The sequence below is a fragment of the Coloeus monedula genome (genome assembly GCF_965178545.1).
Source record: "Coloeus monedula genome assembly, chromosome: 21".
NCBI lineage: Eukaryota > Metazoa > Chordata > Aves > Passeriformes > Corvidae > Coloeus > Coloeus monedula.
The window spans coordinates 10872335-10889997 of NC_138801.1; the positions used below are offsets into that span (position 1 = coordinate 10872335).

The window sequence follows — 17663 nt, forward strand, 5'->3', positions numbered from 1 at the left end:
CCCGCTCACTTCACCTGCACCCCGAAGTGGCTGCACTGGGCAGGGGGATGCACTGGGCAAGGGGAGATCCCCCGGGAGCTGGGCTGGCCCCCAAGGATTCCCCACACCCCTCATCCCGGCTCAGCCCATCACCCGGGTTATGCCCAAGGGTCTGTGTCCAGCTGCCACGGGGACCCACAGCCCAGATACCCCATCCTGCCCCCAGCCTTGCTCAAGCACTCCCATACTCCTGAGCTTGCACCAGCTTTGCCACCTCCAGGTCCTTGGGCTGGCTCCCAGCTTTGCCACCTCCAGGAGAGCTGGGCAACACCCAGGTATCCATCGGGCACCCCCTCCTGGCGCCTGGGCAGGGAGCTGGGAGTACCTGGCAGCAGGGGGGACTTTGTGTTCCTGCCGCAGTGCCAGGTGACAGTGACACCCCCGGGTGTCACTGCCTCTGTGCCCGATGGCGAGAGTTCCCCTGGCACCCTGAGGATGAGCTCCGGGGGAGACTGAGCCCCAGCACAGCGTGTGGGGCCCCAGCCAGGTTCTCGTGATGTCCAGTCCTGCCTGGCTCAGCTTTTGTTTTGTTTTCATAAATCCTCGGGGCCGGGCAGGCGCGGGGTGCGCGGGGCAGGGCGGCCTCGCAGCGGGGCGCGGGGAAGGGAATGTGCAGGGGGGGCTGCCAGGGGAAAACCAGCTGTTGTGAAAACATGCTCCTTACGTAAAGCACCCGGGCAGGGCTGCGCCGCGGGGCCGGGGCTCTGCCCGGCATGGCCAGCCCTGCCCAAACCCTGCCAGACCCATGGGCGTTGCAGCTGGCACCCAGCCCCTGCAGGGGGGTCCCCGGATTGTCTGCTGGTGACCCCAAACCAAGGGGAAGGGCGTCTCCAGCCCCTCCTGGCAAAGGGTGCAGGGTGCTGGGGCGGGTGGGGTGTGAAGTTCTGGGATCCATCTGGCTGCGTGCTGGTCCCCAGGGAGCTGAACATGGGGCTCCCCGGCTCACCAGCGGGACGCCCCGGAGCTGCCCCGCACTGGGACACACCCCGAGGGTGCTGGGGCCAGCAGAGAGGCTTCCTTGGGTGATGCAGGGACTTGAGTCAAGGCAAAGCAGGGGGTCCCGCAGGAGCACACGCAGGTGCCAAGTCCCATGTGTTGGGTTGGGACCTGGCAGGCACTGGAGCTGCCCTCCATCTCACTGGAGCCACACTCTGGGTCCGAGTGAGGCCACCGTGCATGACTGGGGCAGCTCTGGGCCCTGCTCCCCGGCCCGGCCCGGCAGCGCTGGGGGCAGGGCGGCCGCTGGCTGTTTTCAGTGCAGAGCAGTTTGGCACCCTGGAGCAAAATACGGCGTATCAACAGGAGGGAAGCGTAGGATCCCCTGCTTGCCCTTTGGCTCCAGCGCTCTGCCCTGCTCCAGCTTGCATAACGGCACGGGGGGAGGCAGGACTGGCTCCCCGGGGGCCCCCGCAACGCCTGTCCATAAATAGGGGCTCAACAAACTCTCCGGCACTGCTGCGCTCTGCCTCCAGCTCTCAGCTCGCCTCAGCTCGGCTCGGCTCAGCCATGCAGGCCACACTGCTCGGCATCCTGGGGCTGGCCCTGCTCGGGACACTGCACGCCCAGGACAGCATTCCTGTCCAAGCTGACTTCCAGCAGGACAAGGTGACCCAGGCCAACCGGCATCACCTCTGTGGAGGTTTGGGGTGTTTTGGGGGATTCTTGCCCTGAAGATGTGGGGAGGGGGTGGTAGATGGGGGGACAGGCTTGCACTGGTGCACATGCAGCCCCCCATCCTGGGGACCTCCCAGCACCTGGGTTTGGTGGCTCTGGAGGGGATCCAGCACGCAGCCTCCAGCGTGTGGGCAGGACCCTGGGTTAGGCATGGGTCCAAGCTGCTGCTGTGCTGTGGAGTGGGTGTGGATGCACAGGGATCTTACAGGGGAGAGTGAGAAAAACAATCGCAGTCTGACAGCACAGAGATAGGCCCTGAGAACCCCACCCCGACAAAGACTCCAGCCCAGGGCCACAAAAAAACCAAGGTCTGCTGTGCTGGGGTGTCCCCTACACCCCTCTGCCCCTGGAAAGGTCCTGGGGGACACAGCCACCCCAGGAAGGTGTGATGGGGATGGAGGGAGGACAGGGGTCTGGGATGTGCTGCAAGGGTGGTCCCGGCACAGCTGCTCTCCAAGGCCATCAGTTCCCCTGAGGGGCATCACACTGCTGGCTCCATACAGTGCACTGGAATGAGCCATGCTGGACCCAGTGTCCTGACCCCTCCTCAGACTCCCAGATGGATGGAAATGGCATCTCAGAGCCAGGCAGTCCTGTCACACTCCCTGGGCTTGGGGTGAAGAGGAAGGAAACAGGCAAGGGCAGTGAAGGGCATGTCATGAAACAGGCATTGATTTCCTTGTTCCTGGTTTTGTGGTTGCCAAGAGCTGTAGCAGCTCCCTGGGAAACGAGGACCCTGGGACACTGTCCTGCTGTGGGGAATGGGCTGCCAGGGGAGAGCGACATGGCCTGGGCTGGGGCTGGTGGGGGCTGAGGGGTGAGACAGGGTCTGTGCCCAGCTGGGGCTGAGTGGAGGTTGTGTGCAGTTCACAGGGAGATGGTACGGCATCGGCCTGGCCTCCAACTCTAACTGGTTCAAGGAGAAGAGGCACCTGATGAAGATGTGCACCACCATCATCTCCACCACCGCAGATGGGAACCTGGAAGTTACCTCCACCTACCCCAAGTATGGGGCATGGGGAGGGGTGAGCAGGGAGGGGGTGCTGGGGGTGGGCACTGGTACATCCCCCTCTGCTGTGCTCCCCAGGGGTGACCAGTGCGTGACGAGGAACAGTCTTTACATCAAGACAGAGCAGCCAGGGCGGTTCAGCTACACCAGCCCACGTAAGTGCCCAGCTCCCATGGGGCAGCCCCGGACATGCTCACAGCCCTGATGTCCCTGCTCCTGCCTTGGGGCTGATTTGGAGCTCAGGGCTGAGCCGTGCCTCATGTCCCCCACAGGCTGGGGCAGCAAGCACAACATCCACGTGGTGGAGACCAACTATGACGAGTACGCCTTGGTGGCCACCCAGATCTCCAAGGGCACCGGTTCCTCCACCATGGTGCTGCTCTACAGTACGTCTGCTCCAGGACCCCCATGCTGTCCACCCCCCGGGATGTCTGTCTTTCCCATGGGAGAAGGGCAGGTTTAGGGTCACTTCCCAAGCTGGGGTGACCCATGGGGGGATGATGCCTGGGTCGGGACCCCCTTGCTGGGCTGCCTGTGCCCCTGTGCTGGTGGGCACAGCGGGGCTGCCTCTCACCCTGCTCTTGGCTGCAGGCCGGACAAAGGAGCTGAGTCCCGAGCGCCTGGAGATGTTCACCCAGTTCTCCAGGGAGCAGGGCCTGACAGACGACGAGATCCTCATCCTGCCCCAGACGGGTGAGGCTGGGAGCACAGGGAGGGTGTCAGGGAGTAGGGGGCAGGATACCCCAGGGGGACTGAGAGGGAGGAGACTCTCCTGGCTTGTCTCTGCCTCTCTGTGGGGCCAGCGTGGGGCGAGCCATGGGGTGCCCCCATTCAGGATCCCTCAGGGGAGCTGAGGTCCCACAGCCCCCAGAGGAGCTGATCTCCCTGTTTCTTCCTCCTACAGACAAATGCATGGCAGATGCTGCTTAGGTGAGTCCTGCCTTCGCTGGGGCTCAGACCAGCCCTGCGGGAGGGTATGGGGGTGTTTAAAGCTGCTTCATCCCACAGAGCCCCCAGCCCTTCCACAACCTTTCCCCAGGTCACTCCTCTCCTCACACCTACTGGGGATCCCCCACCCAGCCCTGTGGGGTGCCCACCCACCCAGTGTGGGGCTGGCCAAGCCCATGTCCCCCTGTGTGTCACCTGGTCTCCCACAGCTCAGCCATGCTCACCCCCCATCTTTTCCAGGCGGACCCACCAGCTGCTGCCAGCCAGAGCCCCAACAGCACCAAGCTGGTGACCACCCTGCCCCATCCAACCCCCAGTGCCCCCCCAGCACTGCAGCAGCCTTCGCTCCCTGGCTTCACAACCCACACCTGTATCCCTGTCCCAATTAAAGCCCATAAAAAACCAGACCTTGCCTGCTGGATTGTTGTGGAGCAGCCCCAACGAGGTGATGGGGAGGGGGAAGCATGGCCAGTAGGGATGGGACTGGGGTTGGGGGTCAGGGCTGACCCCAGCTCCTGGCTGTGGAGCTGCTGGGCTGAGACCCCATGTCCACTCACAGCCCTGCCCCATGGTGCTGCCTGGCCACTGAACCTGCCCTGTCCCAGAAAAAGGGGTCCCCGAGGCTAGGACCCACTGGGGCATCTGCTTCCCCTCTGTCCCGTGGGCACCCTGGGCTCCCCCAGCCTCCCTGCCTTGGTTTCCCTGCGCTGGCAGCATGGGAATGGGGCGATGGGCAATCAGGGGGTCTCCAGAAGTTTGGGGAAGGATGGACATGAAACAGAAGGATGTCTGTGAGCTCTGGGTGTGCCTTGATCCTGGCCACCCCCTGGGCTCCATCCCATGAACCTGGACCCTCTCCAGCAGTGGGGTCTGAGCCTGCTGCCACCAGCCTAAGAAGCCACCACCCCTTCTGAGGGCAGCAGGCTGTGGGGTAGAACACCAGCACAACCATTCTCTGGCACTGAGGATTCTGAGGCGGGATCCATCCCATCACTGGAACACCCTAGAACCAATGGCAACAGCCAGGAGGGGGCCCCGGGCATGCACCTCACGCTCTCCCCCAGACACGGAGCAGGCATGGGGCAGCACTTGGTCCTGGCGTGCTCTGGGCTGGGTCTCACACAAGGCTGCATTCATCTGGGACTGGGCAGCTGGGGGGGACAGGGCCAGCGCTGTCACCTAAGCCAGGCACAGGTTATCCCTGTTCTTGTGTAACCTGTTGCATAAAGCTGGCGTGGGCAGGAATGGTGCCAGCAGTGGGGACTATAAAGGTGGGTGCAGCCTGTCCTGCCCACATCCACTCCGGGGAGAGGATGGCAGCGCCACTGCCCAGTCTGGCGCTGGCCCTGCTCTGCCTGCTGCGGGCAGGGGCCCAGGTCCCCGTGCAGCCGGACTTGGACACCGGGAAGGTAACTGCACAGGATGCTGCCTGGCACATCCTGCCTGGGCTGGAGGGGCTGGCTGGGGCAGGGGGCCGGTGCGGCACCCCCAGGCACCTGCCAGCTCCATCCCTGAGCCAACACCAGGGCAGCTTCCAGGAGTGCCTGTGCAAAACCAGGCTAGTCCTGGCTGCTGTGTCCAGCGCCAGCCCACTGCAGGGACACCAGCACGCGGGGCCATGATGTCCCCAAGGGCGTGTGGCACTTCCCCAGGGAACATGGGCTAGGTGCTGCACCCGTACACCTGGCATGGGGCAGGACAGGGTGTTCTGCATGCAGGAAGGTGGCAGGTCCTCATGTTTGCCTGGCTGCTCCCCACAGAGGGTGGCAGGTCTGCCACTACAGGCTGGCAGGTTTCTACACTGGGCTGTCAGGTTCTCCATGGCAGATCCCCACAGATGGTGGAAGGTCCCTGAAGAGGGTGACAGGTCCCCACAGATGGTGGAAGGTCCCTGAAGAGGGTGACAGGTCCCCACAGACAGCAGCAGGTCCACTGCAGGTTGGCAAATTTCTGGGCTGCCAGGTCCTGCTAGCTGGTGGTAGGTTGCAGGTCCCCACAGCTTTTCCGAATTCCACTGGTGATGTCCTGGTGCAGTTTGCAGGGATGTGGCATGTCACAGCCATCGCTTCCAACTGCTCCATCTTCCTGAAGATGAAGGATGGGATGAAGTCATCCATGGCCATCATCAGCTTCATGCCAGAAGGGGACCTGGCCATGAAGTTGGTCTGGCCCTTGTAAGTGTCTGTCCTGCTCGCTGAGTTCCCCGTGGGCCGGGGACTCCCCTCCCCACCACAGCAACTGCCCCAGACCCACTGTCCCGGGCTGCCCAGTCCTGCCTCGGTGCATCCCCCTGGGCAGGCTGGGCTCCCCCCTGTGCCCACCACCCCACTGCCCTCCCATGTGGCATCCAGAAACATTTTTCTTTTACATGTTCCTTTTCCAGGCTGGACAAATGCCACAAGTTTGAGCTGCTCTTCCAGCAGAGCGGGCAGGCGGGGCACTACGTGGGTATGTGTGCGCAGGGGCTTTGGAGCCATGGGTACCCTGAAACAGAGGGTGGACATCCCCAGCCCCCATGCCTCAGGAGGAGTGGGCGGTGGGCTTGGTCCCTCTGCCTCCACGGCTCAGTGAGAGGTCGTGGGCGGGTGGGCACCTGGCTCCTCCACATCGTGCAGGGGTTCCCTCCTCATACCCTCCTCAGGCAAATCTGAGGCTCAGGCACTGAGCCGTGGGCCTCAGCAGGGCCCAGGAGGGCTCAGACTGTACCACGTTGCCCAGCTGGTCACCTCTGGGGTCCTTTAGGAGCACAAGAGAAGAGGGATCTGCGTGTGATGGACACAGACTACAGCCACTACGCTGTCCTGCACGAGGCCCAGCACAGTGAGACAGAGCCCAGCACGGCGCTGCAGCTCCTCAGTGCATGTTGGGAGCGGGGACCTGGCTCACGGGAAGGGATGGGGGCACTGGTGGCGGACGGGGGCTGGGCTCCCCACCACTATCCAGGGCCACCAACAGCAGCACCCCATGTCCATCACCTAGGGAATTAATTTTGGGGTGAATGAAACCTTGCACTAAAGATATCTCTAGCTGTTTGTGGATTGAACCAGAGCCCCCTGCAGTGTGCCAGCCCAGCTGCAGAAGCCCAACCCTGCCAGCCACCCCATACCACCCCAAGTGAATGCGTCACTCATCCAAAAGGGCTCGTGCCCCTTTGCTGCCAGCCCAGGGCAGCTGTGGGTTGCCTGGTGTCCACCCTGCATGTTCATGGCTTCACCTTAGCCCTTCCCTGGTGTCCAGATGCTGCCCCGCAGTAGCTGGACCCCCAGTGTGGGGCTGGCTGCCAGGATTCCTTGCACTCACCAGCCCCCACTTCGGGTGTGTGGCTGCAGCAAGGGAGCAGGATGTGAGCCCCCAGCTCCTGCAGAAGTTCATGGAGCTCATCCCCACCATGGGTCTGACTGAGGACATGCTGGCCATCCTGCCCAAGTCAGGTGAGTGGCCCGAGGGCACAGGGTGGCAGCTGCGGCCCCTCTGCATGGGGACTCTGTGTGGGGGCTCAGGGTGCTGCCAACTGCACACTCACCCCTCTCTGCTTTCCAGCAGATCAATGCACCAGGGACATCAGGTGAGCATGGCCAGGGGAAGCTGTGACTCCCTTCCAGCATGGCCTGGGCTGAGCAGGGATTTGCAGCCCCTGGGGGATCCCCCACCTGCCTCGGGGCTCCATGTCACATCATCTGCCTGTCCTGCCTCTGCAGCTGAAGGGCCGTGTGTACTCCAGACCTAGTGGACGATGGGCTCTGCTCCCAACTCCGTGGTGCTCCTTCCCATCCTCCCTGTCCAAGCTCTGCCAGACCCCCCTGCTCCGCACCAGGATCACCCTCAACCTCCTAAATAAATAGATGCAGAAGCTGCTCCAGAGCTCAGTGCTTTCTTGGAGGGAGAAGGGTGCTGCCAGGGCCCCCAGGCACCCTGAGCCCAGCAGTCCTGGAGCTGACTCTTCTGTCAGCCTCCCACGGGTGTTAGGGGGCTCCCTTGATGTGATGTTTGCTGTGTCCAGCATGGGGAGGATGGGGAGCAGAGGATGGGGAAGGTGCAGGGGAGCAGCTGCCAGGGCAGGGAAGAATGGAGCCAGGGTGAACAGGGTCTGGGTGGTCCGTAGCTCTGGGCAGACAGGGTTAAGCAGTCAGGCTGCGCAGTGCTGCCTGCGGGGACACCCCCAGGAAACGCCATCCCCTGCTCAGTGCTCTCCCGGGCCACCCAGCTGGGAGTGGGGTGGCACCAGGGCTGCCTATGGACCCCCATGCCCCCATGCCCCTTGGTCCCCCATCTGACCAAAGTAAGGCCATGCTGCCACGAGCCCCAAGGGCAGTTTTCATCCCCCTCCACCTCCTGCAGAGCGACGGCAGCCTCTGAGCCCCCCCTGCCTCCCTGTTCCGGAGTCCCTCGGTGCCCAGGCAGGTGTGGGGCTGTGACCCCAGGAGCCTGGCAGAGCCAGGCCACAGGGGACATCCCGCTCCGGGAAGGAGGGACTCACTCGCACAGGGACACGAACCCGTTCCCGTGCCCGCCCTGCTCAGGGCGCACCGTGCTCGGCAGGCCCTGAGCGGCCCGGCAGGCCCTGAGCGGCCCGGCGCAGGCACCGCGGGCCAGGCTGTGCCGGCGAGAGGCTGAATTGCAGCACGATCCCAGCAGGATCCCGGGGCCGGCTTCAGCCTGGCCAGAAGAGCGGGTCACCGAGGGCTTTGGTGGGCTGCCCCGGGGCCTCTGCCGGGAAGAACTGCCCGCTGCTCCTGGCAGCCCTCCGGCAGCCTGTTGGAAAACAACGGTTCGGCTGTTCTTTCACAAGTAACTCAGAGAACCGGGGAAATCCCCAATTTCAGCAGTGGCGCAACAGTTCCTGTAACTCCGTTTTGGGGCTGGGAGGCACCGGCCCCCCCCGTGCCCCAGGCGTTTGCTCACCCTGGGCTGACTCCTACCCCGAAGCCAACCCCAGGAGCTCCCGTGGGGCTGAGCACGGCGCCAGCGCGGGGCGGGGCGGGCAGCACGGAGCTATAAATCCCACAGCCCCGGCAGCACTCCCCGTTCCACTGCTGAGGCCGAAGCAGCTGAGGCGAGATGAGGACCTTGGAGCTGAGCCTGGGGCTGGCCCTGCTCTGCTTGCTGCATGTGCAGGCTACGGACCTGGGAGCTGCGGAGCTGGACGTGGGAAAGGTGAGGGAAGGGAAGGGAAGGGAAGGGAAGGGAAGGGAAGGGAAGGGAAGGGAAGGGAAGGGAAGGGAAGGGAAGGGAAGGGAAGGGAAGGGAAGGGAAGGGAAGGGAAGGGAAGGGAAGGGAAGGGAAGGGAAGGGAAGGGAAGGGAAGGGAAGGGTGTGATCTCTGGTCACCAGCAGTGTGGGGAGGACTCTCGGGGTAGAGGTGTTTTGGTACTGCTGGGGTCTCTACAGCTACCATTGCTTTGCTGTCACACCCAGGTGAGGACAGTCACCCAGCTCCTGCATAGGCGTCCCTGAGGGAATTTTGTTGCCTGGACGGGATGTGGGTGTTCCATGGACTGAGGATGTCCTGGCTTGGTCCCTGAGGAGGGGATACTCTTGACTGCTCCTCTGAACTCACAGCCTGCTCTCACTGCCAGGTTGCAGGGACATGGTACATCACTGCTATGGCCTCTGACTCCAAGACCTACATTGAAAAAAAGGACCAGCTGAAGATGGCAATGGCCAACATTGAGGTCTTGGGGGATGGTGACCTGAAGGTCTCCTTTGCAATTCCCACGTAAGTCCCACAAGCTTTTCTCCACGGGCTTCACTACCAACCTCCTCCCTGGACCTTCACTAGTGGTTCTCCACCTGAGTCCACTCACCAAAGACCTGGGTAGGGGTTGAGACAGGACCACCAGGGGCTTGGGACAGCTGTGGGCACCCGCTCTCTAGGGCAGGCTCAGGGCAGCACCAGCCAGGACCAGTGCCACCACAGAGGGTGGGATGGAACCCTATGATTACAACTTTCCCAGCAGAACCAGCCTCATCCCAGAAGCTCAGAGCATGAGTGAGGGCATGGATAATCCTCAGACACCAGCACTGTCCCCTGCCAGCCCAGGTACCCATTATTCCAAGAGTGGTGTCTGTCCCCTCCTGCCCTGGTCACACCATCCCATCTCTGAACAGCAAGTCCCACGTCTGGGATAGTGACCCTGGAACAGGAGAGGGGAAAGGGGGTCACTTCACCTCAGCTGGAGTATCCTTCACTGTTTTGCAGCCCTGAGAGATGTATGAAATTCGAGTCGATCTACAAGCCAACAGGCAGCCCGGGTGAATACTACAGCACTGGTGAGTGGGGGTGCCTTAGCTCTTGGGGCAGGGTGGAGGCATGTTCCATCATCCCTGTCTGAAGCAGCTGGCTGTTCCTGGGGGCATGGCCTGCCCCTCCTGTGTCCTGGGAGGGACATCCCTCTGTGTCCAGGTGCCAGCTGCACCCCCGGGCTGGTGGCCCAGCAGCATGGCAGAACCCCCCAGTCCCTCCCTCTGGGATAAACACATTCAGACCAAGCTTAAACCCTGGGGAAAAGCAGGTTCATTCTGCACAGAGGCTGTGGGTGGATGTTCCCAGAGGATGGAGCTGGAGTGGTTTTCCACCATTCCCAGCCCAAAGATCAGTCTGACACCATCCAACAGCTTGCACTGACCATCCACAGCCCTTTCTGCCCTCACCTTCCCGTCCCTCTGCTCTGCTGTGGTCTGTGGGCTCCCCCAGGCTTTCAGAGGAGCCTTAGCAAGAGAGAAGACCAGGATGGGGAGACTCCGAGGAAAGATGAACTTGGTGGGCTTTACAGCCCCTTTGCAGCGTGGGGGTTTCCAGGAGGAGGTAATTGATTTTTCTGCACCTCCTTTTGCAGACAGAGGCAATAAGACGGTGCAGCTGGTGGATACCAACAACAGGTCCTACATGATTGTCCTTGCCACCAAACAGAAGAACGGGGAGACCTTGCACATGCTGAGACTTTACAGTGCGTAGCCAGCAGTGGAGAACTGCTCAGAGGGGTCAGGTGCTTCTGAGGGCCCTGCAAGGCCAGGAGCCAGGGGACAGGAGGTCTCCCTCTTCACTCCTGCCCTGGGTGAGGGGCAGGAGTGAGGCAGGGGCTACCGTGTATCCCCTGTGTGGCAGGGAAGGGGCAGTGATTTGGGGTGGCAGGGGAGGCTGGGGATCAGGCTCCTGCACTGTGCTGCAAGTCCACACCCTTGGGTAAGTTGCTTGGTGAAATGGGGTGGAGGGGGGGGGGTCCTGCTGCAAAGGGGGAACAGAATCAGTGGGGACCGGAACCAAGAGAGAAGTCACTGTGCTGGTGTCAGAACCCCTGGCTCATCTTGTTCCCTGGGTAGGGTGTCTTATGTGCCTGGCCACCACTGCTCTCCAGGACCTCTGCCAGTGCCTGCAGCCTTCTCCCAGGGACTGCCATCCATCCCTCCCTCGGCTGGACACACTCACCAGCTTGCCAGGAGATGCAGGGTCAGGCATAGCCTTGAGCTAACTCATGTCTTTGTCTTTAGGCAGAACCCAGTGGGTGACACCCAAAATCAAATCACAGTTCAAGACACTTGCCAAGCTGAATGGCTTCACTGACCAGATGATCTGGATCTTACCCAGGCAAGGTGAGCACTGCCCAGGGCCAGTACAGGGACACACAGGCAGGGACCAGCTCAGCCCATCAGTGCCACCACTTTGTGGTCTGAGCTGGCAGGAGGGAGTGCTGGCAGCCGGAGGTGCTCTGGCTGGGCACACTGAGCAAGGAGAAACCCACAAGTTTCTTCTGAGTAGTCTATTTTGGGTGTTAAATGGGACTGTTCAGACCACAGTGCCAGACTCAGGCTTTCTCTTTACTTCCACAGAGGAATGCAGACTTGGTGAGCTGTAGGTGAGTTGCCGCAGTGCGACATGGTGTTTGCAATGTCCTCTCCTGAAAATTGTCCCTCTTGGTGCCCCAGCAAGGGCCACCAAGAGCTCTTTGGATTCCTCTGCGTTTAAGCTGTTTGAACTTGTGCTGGAGCTTGCACATAGGTCGGACCATTCCTTTGGATGCTGCTCTGCAGTGGGGACCCCCAGGTAGCAGTACCCAGGGACTCCCAAGGAGCAGTACTCAGAGACCCCCAGGGTCTCTGTGCCTGGCACTGAACACGGGCACGTGAGCTGAAACCACCAGAGAAACAGCTGCACAGCTGAGCAGTGAGGGCCAGGACACTGGCTCCTGCCAGAGGGCCCCTGGGCTTGTGGACTGGCAGGCCTGGCCAGAGGGGGTTGGTGTCTCACCATGCAAAACGTGTTTGCTGTTGGCCCTCCCTGGCCTGTGCTTTCCCACCACGTGGTTGCACACAACAGCTGTAGGGGTTACTAGAAATCCCTTGCTATAGGTGCCTCACCCTACAAATCTGGGGTGAACTGGAGAAGAATGCACTGATCCTAATGGAAACTCCCACTGGTCTCCTTGCCTCACTCAGCCCCCACCTCTCCCGCCTGTTTTCCAGGAAGTGTGGATTGGCTTGTGGATGCTCCTGCCAAGCAATGCAAGACCCATGCTCTGACCCACGCGCAGGCTGCTGCTCCACCATCCCTCTTCCAAGCTCTGACACAGTCCCTGCTTGTTGCCAAATAAACAGAATCCCTGCCCAGATCTTGGTGTAGCTGTCTGGGGAGAACCGGGGGTTGCTGGGGGGTGTGGTCCCTCCTGTCGTCGTCCTGGGGGCTGTGGATGGTGAACAGCCAGGAGTGATCCTGGCTGAGCTTGCCCAAGTGAGGGCAGTTTCAGAGCCACAAGATTTTCCCTCCTGATGTCATTTCTCAGAGCAGAGGAGCAAGGAGCCAAATTCTGGTGTCTTCGTTGTTTGTCTTACATTGTTGCCTTCAGCAAGTTAAAGAATATTTATGTTCTTTCTAATCAGATTCTTAAATTGATGCAATCGCACTGGGTTCCATTGAGGCTTCCCAATGTTGTTTAGGGTTTGTATTTGCTAATATCAGCTTAAGCGCTCAGAGGGAAGCTAAGCTGGTCTTTCCAGACAATCGCTGTGCCATATGCGATGGTTAATCCTCTTGACTTTTCATTTTTTCTCTTTTTAAAAATAAAATGTGAGTGTATGGGATCATCTCAGGTTGTAAGAGTAGCACCGGCTGGCACAAGGATGACACTTTAATTTCAGCCTCTGAGCCAGGTCCCACTTGCTGCTTATGACATGTGGGCTCTTGGCCATCCCAAAAAGACCCGAGTGCATGGGTGCCCAACCAGCCTGCCTGCAGCAGTCGTGTGTTAGAGGCTCCTGGATGTGCCTTTGCACGAGACGGGTGCAGCACCAGCCACCAGCTGGCGGTGTGATCACCACAGCAGGAGTCACTCAAACGATATGCAGGCATCAGGACCAGGCCTGTCCATCTGCCTTGGATGGTGCGGAATGAGACCACAGGATCTGGTGGGTGTGAGTCCAGAACAGCCTTTCCTCTCTCCATGCACACCCAGGAGTGTACTGAAATCACACCAGTGTCCCAAACCACTGCAGCTGCCAGACACTCCTGGCATGAGGAGAGGTGCACGAGAGAAGCAGCAGCCCCGTGCTGGGGTCTCTGCCCTGTTCTGTTCCCTGCCCCTCTTCCACAGCCCGCAGTCAGGGCTGCACTTGCTGTCTCTCTCCTGGCCCAGCAGCCAGAGGACCACCTGCCAGAGGAGCACTCCATGCCAGCACAGGATGTCTGGCTGTAGTGGGGTGATCCTGGCTGGACCCCAGGCACCCACCAAAGCCTGTCTATCTCTCCCCTCTGCAGTTGGACAAGGGAGAGAAAATATAACAATGAGCTAAGGACTGGGAAACATCACTCACCAAATACCTTCACAGGCAAATCAGGCTCTAATTAGGGATATTAATTGAATTTATTGCTGACAAAAATCAGAGCAGGAAAATGCAAAGTAAAATAAGACCTTAAAAAACACTTTCCCCCCCATCCCTCCCTCCTTACCAGCTCTACCTTCTTGCCCGCAGTGGTGCAGGGAGACAGGAATGGGATGCTGCTCAGGGACAGAAGTCATTCCCCTGCTCCAGCACAGGCTCCTCCAGGGCTTGCAGGTGGATCTCTGCACTCCTGTGCCCTCCTTGGGCTGCAGGGGTACAGGTGCTTCACCATGGTCTTCACCACAGGCTCAGGGGAATCTCAGCTCTGGCACTTGGAGCAGCTCCTTCTCTCCCTTCTCCACTACCTTGGTGTCTGCAGAGCTTTCCTCTCACATGTTCTCACCCTGCTCTTATCTGGCCACAATTGCCACTGGACAAGAACCTTTTTTTTTTTTTCTTTTTTCTTAAATATGTAACCTCAAAGGCATTACCACCACTCCTAATTGGCCTAGCCTTGGCCAGTGGCATGTCCATCTTTGGAGCCACCAGGGATTGGCTCTGCTGGACATGGAGGAAGCTTCTAGTGACTTCTCACAGAAGCCACCCCAATATCTCCCCCACTACCAAAGCTTGGCCATGCCAATCTGATGCACTGGTGCATGTCTCAAAGCCTCGAAGGTCACCTGCTGGCAGCACAGCAGGAGCCCTGCCCCTGCCACAAAGCTGGCACTGCTCACCTGCACACGTGTCCCTCACTCCCCTGTGCCTCAGGGTGGTTCCTGGTGGTGTTCCTGGGATGTGGCTCTCCATGCACAGCAAGGCTGTGGAGCTGGCCTGTGCTTCACTTGAGCCTACCTCAAGCTCACTTGACTCATTAGATTTGATTGCAAATCAAATGCAATTTAATTAGCAGAAAGGCAAACAGCCACTGCCAATGACTGGCTGATCATTCCCTAATGACTATCAGATCAGCAGATGTAATTGCAAAGCCCTACAGTTATCGGAAAATGAAATGAAGATGCCACTTGCATCCCACTCACACAGCACTTCTGACATTTTCTCCTACCCTGGCTCATGGGAGTTTTGTTGGGGGGGACACACGGTCTGCTGTGCCTCATCCCTCTGCACCCTCTGAGTAAGGCATCTGGTGCCAGAGAGCCCAACCCGATTTTCTGGTAGCCCAGACTGTGGTGCTGTCCTGGGGATGACAGCTCTTTGGTATGCCCTTGGTTATGGAGAGGTCGCAGGGTACAGGGAGGGAGCTGGGGCTGGGTGCCCTCCCCACAGGTCTTGTGCTGGGTCTGTCTGTGTGGTACCTTCCCAGTGGGCCAGCCAATTAGTTTTCCATCTCTGGTTCATTAAATCCACTCAAAGGCTCTGTGAACACAGAGGGAAAAGTTTTCAGTGATGACAAATGGATTTAGGAACCCAAATACCTCCTGCTTTGCCCCATGAAGTGAGAACTTTGGGCCCCAAATCTCCTGGGAAGGCACCGTGTGAGAGCCCAGAGTTCCCCAAGTGCCACTGGCCATGTGATCTGGTGGGCTGGGGTCTGGTGGTTGTGAGCCCAGAAGAGCCTTTCCCCTTTCAATATACACCCAGGAGTATATCGAAACCACGCTGGTGTCCCAAACCCTGTCCAAACCCTGGTGCATTAAATCCAAGGAGCTGAATCCTGGGTCCAAGTAATTTTTGGCACTGGGTTTCAGCTGCTAGCTCTTGCAGGCTTGCCCCTCCAGGGTGGCCCACAGCAGCATGCTCGAGCCAAGGGCTCTCCTCCCTGGTGCTGCAGCCATCTCCCAGCTGGGATTTGCTGCTCCAGGCTGACCATGTTGCACTGTGTCTTCTCCAATGGACTCTCTCCCTCTTCAGGCATCCTGACAGCCCAGCTCAGCTTCCTCCTCAAGTGGGCTCCCTGTGCAGCACACAGAAAGGTCTCACTAACATAACACAGCATCAATATTTTCCCACACAGACTGGAACCCTCTGTCCCCATGGCCAGTTTGGCATCCTGTGCCATACAGGTGGCTCAAGATTCCCCTGTGCTGACAGACCACTGGCTCTCCAGTCAAGGATCCTGCAGGGAGGCAGACTGCTCTGTAGTTGCAGAGCTCTTGTGCCCACCAAGCTTTCTTTCTCTTCCCTGAAGCCTTGCAAATATCTGGGGTTGGATTCCTCTTCTCCATCACCACAAAAACACTTTGCACCCTCACTGCTGGAGACACAATGTTTGTTCTTCCTGAATCCAGGTGCAGCCACATTTCTCTCCCTCAGCAAATCTCTGAAGACTCTCTTCCCTCCCTGGTGCTGCTGTCCCAGTGCCCTCATGTTGTCACTGGCCATAAATTGTCCTCCTGGAACATTGGGAGCAGGAGATGTCTGACCTCCAGGGCACTGTACTGAGGACACAGGAGGACTGTCTGTCCCCAACTACCTGGCTGAAGGGCGAATAGTTATCCCATGTAACTCTGCAAGCAGTTCTCACAGTCTCCCTGCACTCTTTCATCTTCCAGCAAAGGCTCTTTTCTTTCCTTGGAGACATTCCACTCTTTCCAGAGTCCCTCCTTGGGTGTCTGTGTGTTGCTTGTTTGCTAGGGGAGAAGCTCTGTTTCACCAGCCTCTCCCTTGTGCTTAATAGGGATTTTTTGTGCCTTTTCTTTCTCTTTTCTATTTGCATGCTCAACTTCCCAAACCTGCCCAGCTGCAGGAACCAGCTCGCCTCACTTCTCCTGATTTGTGCTTGTTCTCAGCAACAGCCACCAATCTGCCCCTATTGATCTTCCCATTTACACCAAATGGCATTGACTCATGCCTACTGAAGCTGAAGTTATTTTCCCAAATAGCTCTTCTAAAAACAACCAAAAGGAACAGATACAAAAAAACCACCCCATCAGCTCACTTTATGTTGGTTGTGTTGTCCTCATATGCAAGGATAACTAGAATGACTATTGCAGACAGGTGATTATAGCACCTCCACCCCTCCAAAAGCACCTTTGCCCCTCCTCTTTGAGGGCCCTTGCAATGTTGTTTGAGGGTGCTCAAGCCTCTCAGCCTGGCACCCACCTTCTCTTCGCTCCTGGCAGATGTTCCCACCCTTCTCTCTGGAACGACCTGATGACAACTCTGTCAGTACCAGTAGGTCTTTACAGGCTTGCTCTTTACAGGTCCCTGGCCTGCTCCTCCTGCAAACTCAGCAGTTTTAGTTTCACACTCAAAATCTTCTGTATCTTGTCTTCATTTATCCCTAGGTTCCAGTTTCTCATTAGACCCAGACTCTTTCCTGCAGGCCAGTGTCTCTGCTGTCCCTTGCCACTCTCAAGCCTGATGGAACCACAATTACCTTTGGATGTTTTTCTGGTCCTCCAGACTCTCAGAGGTACCTGCCTTACGTTGTTTTCTCAGTGTGAACATGAAGCTGACATCCCCAGTGCAGTATTATCCAGCAGGCACTTTGTCTGTAACATTTAAAGATTATTTATTTTTTTGACATCTGCTGCCACAATCTGTGATGGAGAGGGCAAGCAGGACACCTTTCTGTATCTTCACTAAAGGTGTAAATACAATTTGTTCCCATGAAGGGCAGCAGCTGTTCAGGTGGGATCTTTAGACCAATCTCCACTTGCAGGCCAGGAAACCTGGAAAGAGGAGAGGAGCTACTACGTCTGTTCCCTGATCTTCTCCTACTACTGCACGTGCTCTTGTTTAACAGTGCCTGGGACCATCAGGAGAGCCCTGTGCATGTCCAGAGTACAGCCCTGCCATGTCCTCAGACGTTAGAGATGTCACTGAGAGTGCAGCTGAGTGACCTGAGAGACACTGACCCCCACCCTCCCGGCAGCAGGGACAGGTCTCTCAGTGACCCAGCACAGGGGAAGAGCCTCAGGCAGTGCTGGTGGGGGCACAGCTGGCAGCTTCTCACTCCCCCTCACCAGCACATCCAACACTCAAACCTCTTACTGCCTGGGGGGCCAGGGGGCTGGGTCCCTAATTCACAGCATCTTCTCCCTCTGTGGCTGAAAGCCCCTGACTGCTGGCTCAGACTCACAGTGCCAGTTCCAGAGCACCCGGCTCTGCAGGTACAGCCCTGGATGGGTGAGGTGGGTCTCATCCCATCCCTAAAGCTGGGTACCAGTGTGGAGCACAGCACAGCTCCTCATCCTCTTAGAGGGGTGGCAGAAGGG

The 17663-nt window shown here is 58.9% G+C and overlaps 3 protein-coding genes across 3 annotated transcripts; all 3 read left to right on the plus strand.

Annotated features, from left to right (window-relative positions):
• Positions 1-1504: 1504 nt before the first annotated feature.
• On the plus strand, positions 1505-4075 carry LOC309580928 (lipocalin-like). The gene is made up of 7 exons (XM_082295220.1): positions 1505-1644; positions 2580-2719; positions 2801-2877; positions 2995-3108; positions 3314-3415; positions 3627-3652; positions 3911-4075. Exons 1-6 carry the CDS (start codon positions 1546-1548, stop codon positions 3650-3652), a joined length of 558 nt encoding a protein of 185 aa, XP_082151346.1. The 5' UTR covers positions 1505-1545; the 3' UTR covers positions 3911-4075.
• A 908-nt stretch (positions 4076-4983) lies between these two features.
• Positions 4984-7478, plus strand: LOC309580997 (lipocalin-15-like; the record flags this gene model as incomplete). Its single annotated transcript, XM_082295356.1, has 7 exons — positions 4984-5079; positions 5705-5844; positions 6054-6118; positions 6413-6526; positions 7000-7101; positions 7214-7235; positions 7369-7478. The coding sequence occupies 7 exons, from the start codon at positions 4984-4986 to the stop codon at positions 7370-7372; spliced, it is 543 nt and encodes a 180-aa protein (XP_082151482.1). The 3' UTR covers positions 7373-7478.
• Positions 7479-8700: 1222 nt separating this feature from the next.
• Positions 8701-12584, plus strand: LOC309580995 (extracellular fatty acid-binding protein-like). The gene is made up of 7 exons (XM_082295354.1): positions 8701-8824; positions 9246-9385; positions 9869-9939; positions 10506-10616; positions 11158-11259; positions 11497-11522; positions 12130-12584. Exons 1-6 carry the CDS (start codon positions 8729-8731, stop codon positions 11520-11522), a joined length of 546 nt encoding a protein of 181 aa, XP_082151480.1. The 5' UTR covers positions 8701-8728; the 3' UTR covers positions 12130-12584.
• Positions 12585-17663: the final 5079 nt, after the last annotated feature.

Excerpts from the sequence above, each read along its gene's own strand:
- LOC309580928 (XM_082295220.1), top strand. The coding sequence starts at position 1,546 with ATGCAGGCCACACTGCTCGGCATCCTGGGGCTGGCCCTGCTCGGGACA. Across the intron at positions 2,878-2,994 it reads GTTCAGCTACACCAGCCCAC|GCTGGGGCAGCAAGCACAAC; the intron begins GTAAGTGCCCAG and ends TGTCCCCCACAG. Across the intron at positions 3,416-3,626 it reads CCTCATCCTGCCCCAGACGG|ACAAATGCATGGCAGATGCT; the intron begins GTGAGGCTGGGA and ends TTCCTCCTACAG.
- LOC309580995 (XM_082295354.1), top strand. The coding sequence starts at position 8,729 with ATGAGGACCTTGGAGCTGAGCCTGGGGCTGGCCCTGCTCTGCTTGCTG. Across the intron at positions 9,386-9,868 it reads GTCTCCTTTGCAATTCCCAC|CCCTGAGAGATGTATGAAAT; the intron begins GTAAGTCCCACA and ends ACTGTTTTGCAG. Across the intron at positions 10,617-11,157 it reads GCACATGCTGAGACTTTACA|GCAGAACCCAGTGGGTGACA; the intron begins GTGCGTAGCCAG and ends CTTTGTCTTTAG.